The 17,060-nt window shown below is 43.1% G+C and overlaps 1 protein-coding gene across 5 annotated transcripts in view; it reads right to left on the bottom strand.

The window, feature by feature from the left end:
• spns2 (SPNS lysolipid transporter 2, sphingosine-1-phosphate) overlaps positions 1–17,060 on the bottom strand; it is a 93,555-nt gene that overhangs the window by 73,865 nt on the left and 2,630 nt on the right. For 4 of the 5 annotated variants that reach the window (XM_015035359.1, XM_015035346.1, XM_015035343.1 and 1 more), the window contains exon 2: positions 13,392–14,019. In XM_015035359.1, the coding sequence (XP_014890845.1) occupies positions 13,392–13,626 (235 nt within the window). In that variant the 5' untranslated portion in view covers positions 13,627–14,019. Of the gene's footprint in view, positions 1–13,391; positions 14,020–16,425; positions 16,522–17,060 lie in introns of those variants that run through there. The other variant, XM_015035335.1, reaches the window with a different exon arrangement.

Genomic DNA, 17,060 nt, shown 5'->3' with positions numbered 1-17,060 from the left:
AACAATATTATTGTTTAACGCAATAATTTTTTAGACAATTAATCGTCCAGCAAAATTTGTTATCGTGACAGGCCTAACGATGATCAATATTTTTCTAGCTCCAGGCCCTTCCAACTGTCATAACTCCTGAATGTCGGAATGTGTTTTGATTCTTGGGGTATAAAACACACACTGCTCCACGTTCCTCCAGCTAAATGTCATCATAAATCGATCTGTTATTAGAAGTGCACATCTTGAGTCATTTTTCATTCCGCTATTTCATTGATGAAACCTAGACCTACAGGAAAAAGAAAAAAAAACTCCACTTTAAATGATAATCTGTTTACCTGAAAACCTCTTCAAAAGATGAGCGGATATTTCAGCAACCGAGTCTCGTCCTGACCTTTTGTAAGAACTCATTACGCTAAATCGATTTCAAGGCCTCTAGCTTTACCAACCTTACCGCTTCACTTAATAGCCCTTTTCTTTCGTCCAGCTAATTTCCCATCACTAATCAAAAGCTTGCGTTAGTCCCTGCCAATCCGTGCTGAATATTTGATAGCGCTGTTGTGGATTCGCCGTAAAGCAGACCGAACCTAGAGCTCATCAATAATACATCCAGGGTGCCATAGCCCGACTTGTTCGGATGAGATAATGCATTAGATGTTTTGGATAGAGATGCGGTGAAGCGAAGCAAAGGTGTTTGAGATGTGATGGGACTGTCTGATTGCGGCGGCATAACCATGAGCTTCGCTCGTTCGCACCGGCGTCTCCCAGGAATAAAGACTGAGCGGCATCTGAACCCGACCTGGACCTGTAGGAGAGTTATTTAGGGAGGATTCCTCAGACCTGGACACGTTAACCAGAGATAATCATTGGATAAGGAGAGAGAAAGAGGCACCAAATGGTGGGCGGATCGACACATCAGAGAAGCGGCAACGCGGTCAAGTTTGCATCAGCGCCCAGAAAATGGGATTTATATTCAGTTTAGAGGCAAATAAACTAAACTGCAAACCTCCACAGGCTTATAGCTTATATTGGAAGAATACTTGTGAGTATAGGCCAGTTTGAGGGAGAAGCAATGCTAACATTTGCAAAACAAACCCTAAAACCTGAATAAGATGATAATCTGACCCATATAACCATCAGTTATTCCTAAATTTCCCTAATACGTCCTTTAAAACACAACAAATAAAACTATTTCTGCATGTTTTTGAACCTGTATCAGGACAAGCTCGGCTATAAATATGTCCGCGCACATGCTAGCATCAAGCACGCAGCCGGCGTCAGCACGTGTGTGTTCGTCAGCAATCCCACTGCCTTTTACATAACAGCGCGGAGGATTAAAGTCATTATGTAGTGTTTTTAATGAGATTTCATTTCTCCTCTGGTTTCGCTCCGGCTTTACAGCAGCTACTGAAACATCCTGCTCCCGGCCAGAGAGCGCCTTTGACAACAAGCCTGTTTAATGCTATCCGTTTTCCACGAGGCAGGTTTAATTATTAGAAGAAACACCGCTGTCTCTCTCTCTCTCTCTCTCTCTCTCTGCAATAAAGCAGATAAACCCGGTTATTTAAATAATAGCTGGCTAAATACAATCATCCTTTCAGAGTCGCTGTTAGCGTTAGCTCTTGTCTGGCTGGAATGTTTTTCCACAGTTTTAGGCGGCTGCGTAAGATAGCTACACGAAACACTTCATGTGTAACTTATAACACACCAGACTCAACTATTTAACTGGCCTCCACTTGATTTAACCACAACTTGAGTCGGTCTTTTTGGGGATCTTCTACGGGAGCCCACAAAGCACAAAAGGCTCAAAATGGACTATGTTTAGTATTTTCAGCTCAATTGAGCTTTAGAGGGGTACAAAGTGTCTTTTTTCCCCTCCTCGGGATAATTGCCGTGCTTTCGCCACGCAAATGAAGAATAACGAGGCTAAAAAGATCCAGCTGCTACTAAAGTAGTGGTAATATAATGTTTTTGTACTCATTTATCCACATAAAAACTTGAAATAAACTTTCATTAATTTATTTTTGAAGTATGAAGAGAAAGACGGTGAAAGGAATATTTTGTTCGGTATTTATTCCTGAAGTGACTCAGAGCTTATTGTAGTTTTACAGCTCATGTCTCTGAATGGCTCATGTATATTAAACACTGACGATGATTTTGAAGTCTCACCTGATTAGTTGTTTCTTAGATTTACGTGATTATTGATAGGGATGCTTTCCTTTCCATCACTGACATTTCTGTCTTGCCTAAACGCAAACATAGGGTGTGTAAACAAGTAAATTCCTCCTAGCGTGGGAAAACACCTTAAGGTAACTTTTTTTTTTTTCCCTTTCTTTTTGTGTCTCTCAAACGTTTCTTCCACATACCGCACCATCTTCCCTCAAGAATAACTCAGATAGCTTCTGCAACCCTCAGGCAATCCACGATTAGCAAGCAGATGTCAGTCAGTGGGATTAACCTAACATGAAATGTTGAGAGGCGATTTATGCTCTCCTGTTGTTGCTGTCAAATGAAACTCCATTATATACTTATCTATAGGGTGCAACAATGACCACAATTAAAATGTGATGACACATGTGCTTCTTTCGGTGTTTTGAATGTGTGCACATAGCAACCTTCCGTTTTTTTTTTTTTTTTGTTTTGCTTTGCTGCGACAACTGAAATGTCTCGGGGACTGAAATCGACAACACTTTCTCATAGGAGAGAAAAAAACAGAGCCGGCGCTTTAAGTGCATCTGCGCGAGTGCGAGCCCACCTTTGACCCCGGCCCATTAACAGGAAGATCTGAGACTCTGACAGAGGTCAGCGGCCTCATTCAGACCCGCTTCTTCCAAACCGAGACGTGCGCTAAGCGGGGCAATGAAAACCCCGCCGACGGCATGACAGACACCGACGCATCGAGTCAAAACAATAGCTGGTGATGAAATATGTGGTGAGGCCCAAAAACAAACAGGAGATTATTCATGCTTTGACTGATGGATATATATGAGGATTTACGGCTCCTCCCCCCCGGCCCCTCCTGCTGAGCTCCAGCTTTGGCTCTAATTGAGGAAAAGATTAAATTTTGCTTCCAGAACGGAAGGCTTTCTCAAATATAGGAGCCGCTGTGAATACACACTTCAAAAATATTATTCCAGCAGCGGTCGGAACCTTCAGGAGCCGAGGGCTAATATTACTCCGAGCTGTGTGGGTCTGCCTTCACAGCCGCTGGGCGCGACTCAAACTGCAAGGAAGGGTCGACATCAGAGCCCAAATCCTCGACAGGGGAAAAAAAACAAAACAAAAAAAAAAACCTGAAGATTTTCCAGAAAAATTCAATTTCAGCTCATCTCGGGACGGGGCGGAGCCTGACCTGATTCTCTGTTGATCGATATTCGCTATGTGGGTTCCATGGATACAGGCACGGATTACGCAGTCTGCCGTTTCCATTCCTTCATCGCACATATCAGCAGTCTGAGCAGAACCCCGGGGCTCGGGGGAAGCACCGAGTCTGACCTTCACCACGCAGAGAAGTTCTGTTGTTGTGCTGAAATAGATGTGAATGTCAAGGGGCGCTGGAAGAAAGACAAACAAAGTCTGTGTAGAAGAAGAAAAAAAAAATTATATATATATATATATACATATATATATATATATATATATATATATATATATATATATATATATATATGTATATATATATATATATACATATATATATATATACATATATATATATATATATGTATATATATATATATATATATATACTGTTGTTTATGCCAATGTCTTCCTTCTACAATCCAAGATATCTTTTATATTATCAGCGCGGTGCTGATTAACGATGGAATCCAGGGAGAGAACGTTTTCTTATCTTTTAGGAAGGGATGAGGTAGGTGCTTGTTTAGGAAAGCACGTCGAAGTCAACAAACTGTCCAACAAATCTGCCGCGCTTCCTTCCTGCAATCTTCCCGTCTGCACGAAGAGACCAATTTTGACATTTTCTCCAGGAAAGCTCTCTAATCTTTGCAGACAATGACCCACTGCAGCCCTCCCAGGAAGGGAGGGATGGAGTGTAAACTTGGAACATGAGCGTTGGGGACAATCCCTCAGCCTCCGCTCGTCATGTCACTCCAACGTTATTTCAAGAGATTTAAAAAAGAAGGAGAAAAAAAAAAACCTCAGGGATTGATTTTTGTATACTCTGTGATCATCTGGGATGCTGTAATCCTAAAGCAAACTCTTTAAAGTAAAGGAAACACATCCTCCCTCTCTTTATATCAACACACACACACTCCTGTCATGACAAAGGAGAGGTCAGTGATTATCAGACTAACACTTACCTCACATGTCAGAGATCAGCGGGGGACTTGAGGAAGCACTGACATGTGGACTCATCAGAAAAAGCAAGTACAAATTACATCAAATCTAAATATTTAAACTAAAAGATAATGAACAGTTCGTCCATGCGCCATAAAACGAGTTGCTGCCTAACGCTGGATTTCTGTTGAACAATCCCTGTGCTACAATCAACACTCACAACTACAACTTTTTCATAGCTGTCTTACTGCAGTCATTAAGCCAATCAGCCAAACTGGACGATTTCCCCTTTATCAGTTGTCAATGATTGGCAGGGAAATACCTTAAAATGAACATGCTCATTAAATACATTTAAATATTCCAGCTTTGCATATTTATTAAAGCCTTTTGCCTTATTATGCTTCCTTGAACAGGTTACGGTTGGTCTATGATACTAAATACTAAACATGTTCGTAAATTTTTTTTTTTTAAATTTTTTTTTTGCACAATCATGTAACTGTATATCTTTGAAAAGCAGAAGTGGAGCCTCCTGCACAAACAGCAAGAATTCTGCAACTCGACAAAAAAAACACTTGGCTAGTATCCATCGTCCATCGAAGGTGTCTTAACAGTCAAGGAGGTTTTTTTTAAACAGCTCATTTTCCAGACACCAGAAAACTTTTTGCCAAAAACCGACAGTGTTGTTTTTTTTTTTTTCTGTAGTACTTGGGTTGTTTTTAGAAGCAGTAGAGGCCCAAATGAAAGTGCAAAAACATTCAACTTGTGGAATTTTGCATAATAGGTCCACTTTAAGTTAAGCCTAAATAAGACAAAGTTTGAGAATGCACTCCTTGACAGATAATTGGGGATAATCTCACGCTGCGGTCATTTTTTGGGTGAAGAAAAGGTTAAAGTACGCAGCTTGTGTCCGTCTCCTGTCACCACAACGTTCCATAAAGCCACCAATCTGATGCTGAAGAGACATTTCTATGAAACTGAAAGACTAAAAGCAGCATATCATCCTATATTATTAAATAAATGGATGCAGTAGTGTGAACAGAGAAGGCGGCGTCGCGCTCACGTGCAGTTGTTTGTGATCTTTCATTAATATCCCTTTAAAAAGGCAGCCATGGAACCAAATCGCCATGTGCAAAGCCCTGCGGTTACCAACAACACTGAGGTTGCTCAGATGAATCCATGCTGTTGGTATGTGGTGTGTTAGCACACGCTAATATAGCTCTGTCAACATCTCCGGTGGGACTTTTTGAATTACCAAAGAGGAACAGTGGCATCTTTTTGTGTGTGTGTGTGTGTGTGCTGGAAAGGACTTTTTGCCCCATTTGCCCCTCAGTCAGTCTGCTGTGTGTTCCGCAAATTATTCTCTTAACACGATGTAACGTGTAGAGAGCCCCTCAGAACTGCGACGACCTTAAAGGAGAAAACAGCAGCCGTAACAACAGCAGCAGTGGCGGCGGTCTTGAAGTGACCGTCAACGAAGCCAGGAAGCGCTGCTTTTATGGCAGCCGGGGGTCACGGGGTGAAAAGCTGCTGCGATGGAAAGCGCCTCTGCTTGATGGCAAAATCTGGAGCAGCCACATGAAAGGGTCTCCACTGGCCCAGGAAGAAGTTCTGCCTAATTCAACCGGTTACTATTACAGACGTCTGCTAAATCGGAGCCTAAAGAACACACAGACTGTTTTCTCACAGTGGCGGCATGCTAGGTTACGAACATAAAGAGATCAGTGGGATATCTGTGGGAAACCAGCCTGGAAAAGGTCCAACTGGTAGGAAGTCATGTCAGTTTTAAAGAGTCTCACTTTAACAAATATGGCCTTTTTTTGTTTTGTTTTTGCTGTTGGTTAAAAAAAAAAGAAGTGAAATAATAAGCACTTAAGTACAGTAGAAATAAAAACAGCTGAAGAGAATTTTAGTTTTTTTTTTCTTTCTTTTTTGCCAAACTGCAAATGGAAAAAAAAAGGGCAAGGCAACCATATAAAGTAAATTACTAGAGGCCCCCCTCCATCTTTTTAATGTCTCAGCTGTTGTTTGCGGGGGCGGAGGGCCTTTAATGTGAACGCTATAAAACAAGAGAGGGTGAAATTGGGGAAAAGAGTGACGGGTGAAACCCCCAAAGCAGCTCCAGCAGGGCCCAACCTCTCACACTTCTCCAAAAACCCTCTGTTACATTCAGAGCTTCGTGTTACCGAGAGGATCCGACATGTTATGTTTCTACTGGCACATACAAAAAAAGAAATAATGGGGGTGTCACACAGTAGCGTCATTATTGGATCGCAGTCGATCTGATTTATTCACAAATTTCCCCGACGAACACCTACGCCGCCTTAACTTCTCTTCTTCTGTGGTCTCAGTGGAACTGAAAGTAGAGGAAGTGTCTCGCTTAGGGATCTCTGCTACACCAGCGTAGTCTGCAGCCAGACAGCAGCCAGGAAAAGCACAAGAATCTTTCTACATTTTTGTCACATTACACCTACAAACTGCCAGGTATTTTTTCTTGCTATCTTATGTGATAGACCAAGATTTTTTTTAACAAATAAAAACCTTAAAAATGGAGGTGAAGCTGTTAGATTTAAACGCTTCAAAACAAAACTAAACTCGGGTCTAAATCCAGCTGGGCGAGTTAGACCCAGTTGTGTTGATCAGACGAGAACAAAACTGAATATTTTGTTTGGTATGCTGTGGTATGTGGTGTGGGTTAATGCCAGTGCAACACAGACTAGCGGTCGGCGTTTATTGTATTGTTAATCCTATTGTGAAAAAGACGAAATTTAAGAAAAAAATATGTTGTTGGTGTTAAATTAAGAAAAATATAATTTTTGCTACTTATTTTTCCATGCCTTACTCCACCAACACCTCAATAATTACAAGTAAATTCCAAAATATGACAAATTGCCATTACTCTGTGCAGCTTAGTGATATAAATCACACTTTTTTTTAAAAAAGTAAGTGGCATCCAGAAGAAACCTATTTCAGACGAGAATGTTTTTCAGGAACAATATTTGCAGTCACAGCCATACAGTTACCTAAAAAAATAAGTAATTAACATACATTTTTCAATCATGATACTCACTCACTATATTACCACAAAATATCGCAATAAAATTCCAAGTCCATATCGCCGATGTAAACGCCGACTTAATAGTCGGTAATAGGAATTAATCTGACTAGCCGGTCAGACAGGATAGATAACTGATTTTTTTTTTCTTTTCTTTTACAAGCACTTACAAAAGAGCTTGTCTTAAGAGGATTACAACCGCGGACTCATCTGTCTCTAAAGGTAAGACGCCACAGGTTCGCATGCAATGACCCCTCAAGCGTCCCGTAGAGTGTGCCTGTGCGTTTTCGAGGTATTCCTAAAGTGAAAACAATTCATCTTAACATGCCAGCACAAGTGTTAATTTGCTACTCCCCCAATATTTCCTGCCAGCAGAGGTTAGGCAGCAGTCGGTGCCCCGCAAACTGCCTCTCGGGTCGGCAGGCGGGCGAGGCGGCGGCGGCGAGATTTAACGCGCATCGGGGCTTATTTACTTAAGCAGCAAATAACTTTAAGTGCAGCATGTCTGCCTCTCGTGTCCTCATATTCTCCTAAGTAAAAAAAAAAAAAAAAAAAAGCAGCTAATCCCCGCTTTATGATAAGCTGTCGAGGAGCCTGGACTGTCTGCTGGAGGGACCAACTCCAGGATTTAAGGTTTCAAAGCCACCTCAAATTAAATTAAACACACATAAACCTCAGAGCTCTTAGACAACAGGGATATACGTGGCTGTGGGCCGCGGCGGCTTCTTTTGGGTGACCCATCCGGGCCACCGTAGCTCATCCCTCCCGGAGCTCCGACTGCGTCTTTTCCTCAACATGTTTTGAAAACGGGGCAAGAAAGGAAGCGATTGACCTCGGACGTCCCCCGTTTCTGCCTCATCTGCATCGCAGACGGCTGTGAATCGCCTCCCCTCTCCACGGGTTAGTTTGATGCTCAGACCGACCCGAGCCTGAAGTCCGACTCAGAGCTTGTGGCTTTCATTCCCGGCCTCCTTCACTGTTCCTGAAACCCAACAGTGGTCTCTTTTGCAGCTGTCCACACTTGGATTTGGCCCATTACAGTAAGTGTGTCTGAGCAAAACCAGATCTCTGCGTAAATGCCAAACGCCACAACAGCAACCAGTGGAAAGTGAGGAAATCTGAAGCCTTCCCAGCCTGTTGATGACCGAAGCTCACCGCGCTACATTACAGCAAGCAGCCAGATATTTACAAAAAAAAAAAAAAGAAAAAAAAAAAAGAAAGCCATGTTAGAAGTAGGCGGCTCAAACGATGATCTGCAGGAATCTGTAATTTGTCAGAATTTATGATCAAATGCGATGCAGATTTTGTTTTTCTCCTTACTAGCGCCACCCTGAGATCTCCCAGCCTCGGTAAGCGGCAGCTTAGCTCTCAAATAATTACAATGTTTTGAAGCTGCTGCTCCCCTCTCTCATAAAAGTGTGTCCCAAAGTCTTGACACAAAGCATATTGGCAGTAAATCCATCCAGAACCAGTTCAAAACAACCTCTGGTTTAAAAAAAGAAAAAAGACAGGGGAAAAAAGAAAAAGCGGGCATTGTGACTTTGCTCTTTTGTGGTTCCTAAACCACTATCATGGCTGAGTGACGTATTTGAATCACTGGGTATCTGCAGTGTGTGTGTCGCATTATCTCTGTCATGAGGGATTAAAGGCACAATCCTGTTGTGTGTGTGTGTGTGTTTTTTTTTTCCTAAAAAAAAAAAAAAGTGCGCTGACAATAAAAAACACAGCTGGATTCCCACTACTGGATCTGAAACAATAATTATTTAAACGGCCGCTGAAAAAAGCAGTTCCCAATTCTGCTTTGTTTGCATTTGAGTCGATGACATCAAAAGAGGCAATTTTGCCAAATTTTATCAAAAATTTCACCCAACATTCTCCCTCACGTCCCAAACATTTCGCCTCAAAGCACAGTTACACATTTGAAGAAGGGATTAGAATGAAAACACGCGAATAAAGAGGAAAACTGGTTGCCTTTTTGGCGCCCTTTGATGATGTCACCAGAGGCTTCCTTTGGAAAGGGTAGATTTCATCTTGATTAAGTAACAATTTACAACAGGAAAAAAAAAACCTGACATGCCGTGTTGCTGTACAGCTGACACTGAGTTTAACCGAGTTCACAGAAAAGTCCAGACGGCAGCTTTAAAGATCCAAGTCATGGCGTCGCTGCCCAACACTGGTAGGTGCAATTTTCCCATCATTGTTGTGGCTCAGAATGGCCGTGCTCTCCAGAATGGTCACCGAGTGTCTCTGTGACAATGCTTCAGTGATCCCCACACACCACACTAAAGGCTGCTGGTACAAAGACCTTTTGATGCTGATGTTGTAATGATGGGGATGTGGAGGGGGTGGGGGGGCATCGCTCTGGTTCAGCTCTGCCAGCATTCAGCGTCCGCTTGCCACTGCAGCAGCTGGCCCCTCCCCTCACACGTCCCATCATGCATTCAGCCACTCTTGAAATGCACTGGAGAGTCTTCGTTTTTGAGTGTGTGTGTGTGTGTGTGTGTGCACTCATCCCTGCGTAATTGACATCAAGATCTATGGGACGGGGTAGGTGCTCCGGGTACCTGCATCGGGAGAGCGGGAGAAGTAGTAGGAGGCACGTTGGGGAGAAACAAAAGAAATCGAAGCCACACACGTGCGCACGTTTGGAGCTGGCTAATTACTGCTGCAGCACAGCTCATGCTGCAGCAAAAACGCTCGAGGAGGAGGGGAAAATGCTGCAGATGATGTTTTGTGTGCATTAGCTGCTGTTGGATACACACGCGGCTGCTGGTAGTCGCCTCTGTGTGTGTGCTGGCCGGATGCACATGCTGCCCATACATAATGCAAAAAAAACGGCCCAGCAGCATTCAGGTGGCGCCGTTTGGGGAGGAGACCCCCACGGCCGGCCCACACCACTGCGCACGGTCTCTCCGCACAAGGCCAAGTTGCAGCATCCATCATCTTCCCCACCTCCCTTTGACCCCACGTCTAGCTGGGAGGTGTGGAAACCAGCTACCCTTGAAGTGTGATTGGCCGCCCTGCCTGGTCACCCCCACCTGAGCTGTCAGTCAGTTTGTTCATATCATAGGAGCATTTTGTGACATAAATGCTCCTTTTGTTGTCTTAGAACCGCCATTAATACTTTTTATTTACGGGGGGGAAAAAAGCTTTTCACAAAGAAGAAAAGGAGGTAAGTAAACAGTTGCTTGCCATTTTTAGCCTACAATGGTTTGATAATGTTGATTTTAAGTTGATAAAGAGCTGCATGCAGTTAAGCTATGCTAAGCCAAGCAGGCTAATCGTGTGACTAGAAAAATTAGCCAGTGGCCTGAGTCACTGTATCAAACAAATCCTCTGCACAGTAGCTAACAGATCCATGTGTTTTGTTTGGGTAGGTAAATAAATAGTTTGATTATTCCACTGCTGTTGATTGTAATGTAAGGCTAGTCCAGTATCGACTCGGTTCGATTGGGGATCAAAATTGCAACATTTGTTTCATTTTTAGCTGCTGCCGTTTGCCTTCACAAAGTACTGAGTCAAACAATACAAAATCTCTCCTCCCCCTCGTTGGCCTGTGGTGGCGCCGCACCAAGAACTGCTGAAGAATACGACATAAAAAAAAAACTCTGAAGGAGACATGAGCGCAGCGTCTTCACAAAATCTGAACAAAAACGGAGCAGGGTCAGAGGTCTAATTTAGATGGAATTGCATTTTTAGTGAGCCACCGTTGTGCCGTTTGTGGCACTGCCTGGAACCTCCTGAGAAAAATAAATCTAGACACGCCCCTGTCCACCACGCTCCCTGGCCCTGCTCCCTGTTCCCACCCTTCCCTCATCGCGTCCTCGTCCCCGCTGACGTCCAGGGGGGGATTTTCCCTCCACCGCAGAAGCGGGCTCATGATGAAAACGACGGCTGCTTTTGGGGGCTTAATGAGGGCTTTCCTCTGATCAAAGCGTGAGGAGGTGTAAGGAAATAGGAGGACAAATCTGCTCCTGCAGAGCGGCCACTGACTCATCCTCCTCGACTGAGGAGGGTTTTGTTTGTTTCTTCTGTGACTGAGCGGTGCTCAGAGATGCTAAGATTAGACAGCAGGCTACTGCATGCGCATGCATTCCCGGCGTTCTTGATAAAATGACCGTTCAGACGCCCGAGGCTTCGCTCAGGCGCAGTTCGGTCGACGGGCCGGACCCGAAGCCTTCGGGATGATGAGCTGAAGGCGTGCAGCTGTCCAAAGTGTGCAGATTTTCCAGAGTGTCTGATTGACGTTTCCTGGTTCTGCCAGAGCCGACAGCGGAGAAACCCTCCAATTACAGCACGAGTGTCAAACTTGACTATTTGTGGCCTCTGGAAGGAGTTTTCTTTTTTTTTGTTGAGGCCCCAGCCCCCATCCGACCACAATTCAAGAGTAAATTAGGACAAAACTAAACCAAAACCTTCAAGATAACGGTTGTGTGTTTAAATGTTATCAATCAAATCAAAGCCGTTTGTATCTATACACTTGCAAATGACGTCAATGTGAAAATATGTTTGATATTTTTATTTTAAGGACTGAATGGAGAGAGAGCTACTTATTATTATCTTTAACCGTTTGTTAAAGGGGCTTTTTCAATACGTTTTGCCTTTTTGGACATTCTGAATTTTAATAAGTCCCAAAATGAAAACAAGTTCGACGCCCCTCACACAACAAACACGTTGAGGTATCTGGTCAGGGGAGAAAAACATCATGGTTTTTCACCCACATGCAAAGTACCGGAAAAGTAACACTGAATAAACCGTCCCCTCTGTGGTGGTGGCAGTATGATGCTGTGGGAATGTTTTTTTTTTTTTTTCTTCTTCTTCTTTGGGAGAAGGATTACACGCTACACTGGATTTGGAACATACTGCCAGAGTTACGACGAAATGGGGTTACACCAAAGCATATTCACGCGTCACAGTGGCCCAGTCAAAGTTCAGACCTCGATTCCATTGAAACTCTGTGGCAAGACATGAAAATGAGTCCTTCACAGGCCAGTCTGACTGGCCTTGAACTGTTTCATGAAGAGAAACGGACCAAAAATCGAATTTCTAGACGTCCGTGTTGTATCTGTCGCATCAAATCTTGACAAACACATCAACGTTTATGGCTGTAAGTAATGACAAGATGTCGAAAAGGTTTAACGTGGTAAATTGATCCCATGGACACACAATTCCGGTTAATAAGTCAGTGAATAATATGTTTGCACTTTAACCAAGGGAGCGTGCCTTTGCACAGAACAGCCATGCACTGATGCTGCAGCAGTATTTTTAACCCATTCAGCGCCACGCTTCGCCCATCACAAGCATTAATATTCAACCCAACAACATCAGCGGATTGCTGTCCATGCAGTGAGCTGGAAATCTGATGTAAATTATAACAACAAGGGCAAACAATTCGAAAAGCGTCTGTTGTGAGAAGTTTATTCTGAAGTCTACGAAAAGTAAGAAAATCCACTAAACCTGAGGAGGACCGGCCGGATTTATAGAAGCATCAAATCATCATTCATGTCTCCAAAGAAACAAACGGGGAATCGTGATTTACTGTCATGTTGCCGGCGGATGAAAGCGGTCTGAAAGATGAGCCCACACACACACACATACACATACACATGCACACACACACACATACAGTGGTTCCTAACGGTGTGAAAGCATGCAGTCGGGATGGTGGGCGGTCGGAGAGCTGATCGCCTTAATTGATCGATTTCCAATCATCTGACATCCAGTTCGTCACAAAAACAAATCTTTACTCTCGGACGTTTTGTTGAGCGATAAGGAGGGCGCGTATCTGTTTGATTCAATCAGCCACTCTGCAGCTACAAGACAGGCACCAAAACAGGGGATGGCCCATTGTTCCGCCCGTCTCTGCTGAGGTGAAGCTGGTTGCGCATGGAGAGCCGCTCACTGACCAATTAGAGCGCAATCACTATAGCGAATAAACTAAAAAAGAAGGGAAAAAAAATCCACTCCCTTCACATAAGGGAAACCTGATGCAAACTCAATATCATATACTAAGTGTCTAAAACAAAAAGAAGTAATAAATCAGATCTCTTACCAGCCACTGTGGATCTGTCCATGTAATTGAGGACGTTCCCAAAGCTGAGGACTCCCGCAGCGACAGCCGGTGTGCGGCGGCACCGGAGCAGCGCGGCGCGGAATTTCTGGCCCGGTTTGCAGGAGTGAAGGTCCGGGCTGGGCATCAGTCCGGGGCTCATGCTGCCCGACAGCGTGCGCACCTCGTCCGAACTGCTACAGCCCTCGATCTCGCATCCATCGCTCTCCACGCACATGATTTTCTGGCACGGAAGATCCACCGGAGACACGCAAAGAGAGTGTGTGTGTGTGTGTGTGTGAGAGAGTGAGTGAGAGAGAGAGAGAGAAGGTGTGAGAAAAAAAAATGTAAAAAAAATTAAAAATAGTTAAGCAGGGCAGAGCAAACGCCGAGCGGTGGTCACTGGGTTCGGCTGAGATCAGGTGTTGTCTTCGTGGGAGAAGCGCAGGATCGGGTCCGGATCATATTTTTCTGGTTGTGGACGGTGGCGGACTGTTGAGCGCTCCTTAGTTTCTCTCTCCGCTCCCTCTCTCTCTCGGGTGAAGCGCTGTAGTGGAGGGGTGTGACCTGGCTCTGATAGCTCCTCCCCTGTTCTGGCTGCGGATGGTGTTGCACCTGATTCCCGGGGATGCTGCTGGGACATCGGCATGACAGTGGTGTGGTTTTTCTCGGCAGTGTTAAACAACCCGGAAGTCATTTCATTTTTCCTCATCTGCTAGAAGCCCACACCGTATTTTACAATTATTAGCAGGTTCCTTTTATTAGCAGGCTGCTGAATAACTGAAGTAGGTCACAGACGTCATGGAGCTGCGACTCAGTAAATTAGAATTTCATAAAATATAAAATTTATAGTGAAATAAATAAGTGTCTGGCCTCCTCATGCATTTTTTTTTATCAGACAAAGAAACATGAGTTTGCAAAATTCAGTTTTCAAATGATTTCATTTTAGAAATGACTTTGATTAGGCCATTCCAAAACCTTTTTTTTTTTTTTTTTTGTTTTTTTTTTTTTTTTCTCAACATGAACAACATGTTCAAGGTCATACCACAGCGTGCCAATCTGATTTTAGTTTAAAAAAAAAATTTGACAAAACCACTCTAAAACCTTATTTTTTGTATTATTGATTACTAGCATAGTAATCTACCTCTCTTTGTAAAAAAAAAATTTAAAATCATGACAGTTGAATGTGTATCTCAGCGGAGTTGTTTTCTCTAATTTGATCTGCCCCTTTAAGAGATGGGATCAGCCTTTTGGGAGCTACAGTTTGATGAAAAACACCCCTGAAAAGCTCACAGTTGGTTGGACCAAAAGTCTCGGTGGAGTGGACAAGCAGGCAAAGAAATTACTGGACCAGCTGTTCCTATTTTATGTGTACATTTCACCTTACAAAAAATATAGCCTTGTTTGGAGCGGAACCTAACAAAACGTCAAAGAGAACCACAATATGAACAAGTTAGCAGCACCAAAAAAAAAAAAAAACAACCAACAAGGGATTGGATCCTCCTGATGGGCAGGATGAGATCATTCCCCATTCAGCTCTAAACATCACTGCTGGGTCACAAAGTGGATTAAAATGAAGGCTTCGTCTAGATCAGAGACAAAGCAGTAAAAAGCACCGCGGAACACCATTAGTGTACGATTACTTTCCCCATGAAAAGATGGGATCCACAGCTCGTTTGGTGTGAATAAATAAATGTTAGCACATGGTAAAAGACCGGGCGAAACATCAGGTTAAAGCCTGCAGTAACTGAGTTTGTTTTGTTTTTTTGTTTTTTTTGCTCAGACAGAAGTGCAGCTGACAGGTACGCTCTATATAGTCTGCATTAAAAAGTTGTAAACTACACCTGTGAGAACCATCCATTTCACTGTTGTTTTAAGTTTTTCTTAAAACCCATTCTGGGCGATGTTTTTAGATCTGAGGAATATCTTAATAAGGCTCTATTATGTTGTTATCTATTCCTGCATTTATGCTCAAGCTAAAATCAAACCCTCAACAGCCCCCCCCCAACTTTTTTTTTTTTATGTCTGCTACATCCACGGGTGGAATCGGTCTAAGAGTCCAGAGTTAAAACCAGGGTATCACAATGTTTCCAATTTGATAGTGGAATCAGGACTGCTTATCAACTTCAATATCCTGGTTTTCTGTGGGATTTCCTGCACTGCTCGCATTGCAAAGCTGTTTGCACAAAAGATAAGAGCATCTGCAGAGAGTGATCAGATCAACAAATGCAGCGCAGCGGGGTCAGTGAGTCAACAAAGGAGCCGGACAAAATACTGCTGCCGAATTTAATTTGTGTTTGGTTCTCGAAAGGGTTGTGCATTAGAGAAAAATGGTTAAAAACAAAAAAAAACCTAGTGAAAATGTTAAGTAATTCTTACAAAGTTTTGACATTTTTTGACTAAAATTGATTAATTTGATTATTTAAAAAAACCCAAAACAAATATAGCACAAGAAGAAGCGAGGAAATTTGTGCTTGGCAGACTTTTTTTTTTTGGCAAGAAATCTCATAAAATTGAAACGCCTGTTTCTCTCCCTTAGATAAGAAACATGATTGATTTTTGGTGGAGGAAGTGTGATGATACAGGGCTTCGGTCAGGAAGCACGCTGGTCATCAGATGTTTAAATGGGTTTACTGAAGAACTGTCATTTACAACGGTGCATACATAGTGAAGCGGCTTCTGAAAATGCAGAAATAATAAATAAATCGAGTTCCAACTTACTGTTGCGATAATATAAATATAAAAATGAACACGAGTGAGTAAACAGACCTAAAACATCAGCATTAAGTCCCTTTGTAAAGTGCTGTTTAAATTTGAAGGATGCAGAGTAGCACCTGGAATCAGTCTGGCTCTAACTGCCCAAATCTCAAGACTAACAGTTAAATATAAAGATGGTTTCAATACTACATCACAACCAGTAAGAGTAAAACAGACGATGGAAAACTATAGAAATACACCAGTAGCTAAGCAGCGCTAGTGTCAGAAGTGATACCTCACATCCTCCTATTCATGTAACACAACTAACGTCACTACTCACATCAGCAACGACTGCCGCGCCGCCTCGAAACAGCGAACGGAAATCAGATCAACCGACAAACGTCAAGAAGAAGAAAAGAAGCGGCACAAACCTCCTTCAAAATAAAAGGAAGCACTTCACAATAAAAGCATAGGACATGAGACGTAAAAAAAAAAAAAAAAAAAAAAAACCCCCATGTCCCCTGGAGGGCTCCGTACTTTCGGGATCAGACTGGGATCATGCTGTTTGCGCCAGAATGATACACAGCCAGGCTGGCCGACTTGCGTCAAATGATGGGACGTACTCGCGCAGTTGTGCGGCACCAGATGGCGGGCTTTTGGCTCTTCCGTGAACTACATAGGTCACTGTTTGCGAAATGAATAAATTGTTGACAGCCAGTTTCAGACCTCAATTATCCAGCTCCAAATAATAATAATAATAATAATAATAATAATAATAATAATAATAATAATAATAATAAAGCGACATAAAACACGAGTCCACAGCAGAAGAAGCTGGTTAGAATTGGTGGAGAGGATTTGAGAAGCGTTGCTAAGGGAAACGCACATCAGGAGAGTTGCGACGCATCTCGCCATCGCCGTTGGAGCCTGTTGTGCTGCTGAGGCAGGGCAGGTTAATGGACGCCATGCCTTGGA

Source organism: Poecilia latipinna, unplaced genomic scaffold (genome assembly GCF_001443285.1).
Source record: "Poecilia latipinna isolate Pla-1442-1.1 unplaced genomic scaffold, P_latipinna-1.0 Scaffold20, whole genome shotgun sequence".
In the NCBI taxonomy this organism is placed as follows: Eukaryota; Metazoa; Chordata; class Actinopteri; order Cyprinodontiformes; family Poeciliidae; genus Poecilia; species Poecilia latipinna.
The sequence above is the reverse complement of the archived record's forward strand: the minus strand, read 5'-3'. Positions and strand labels throughout refer to the sequence as shown.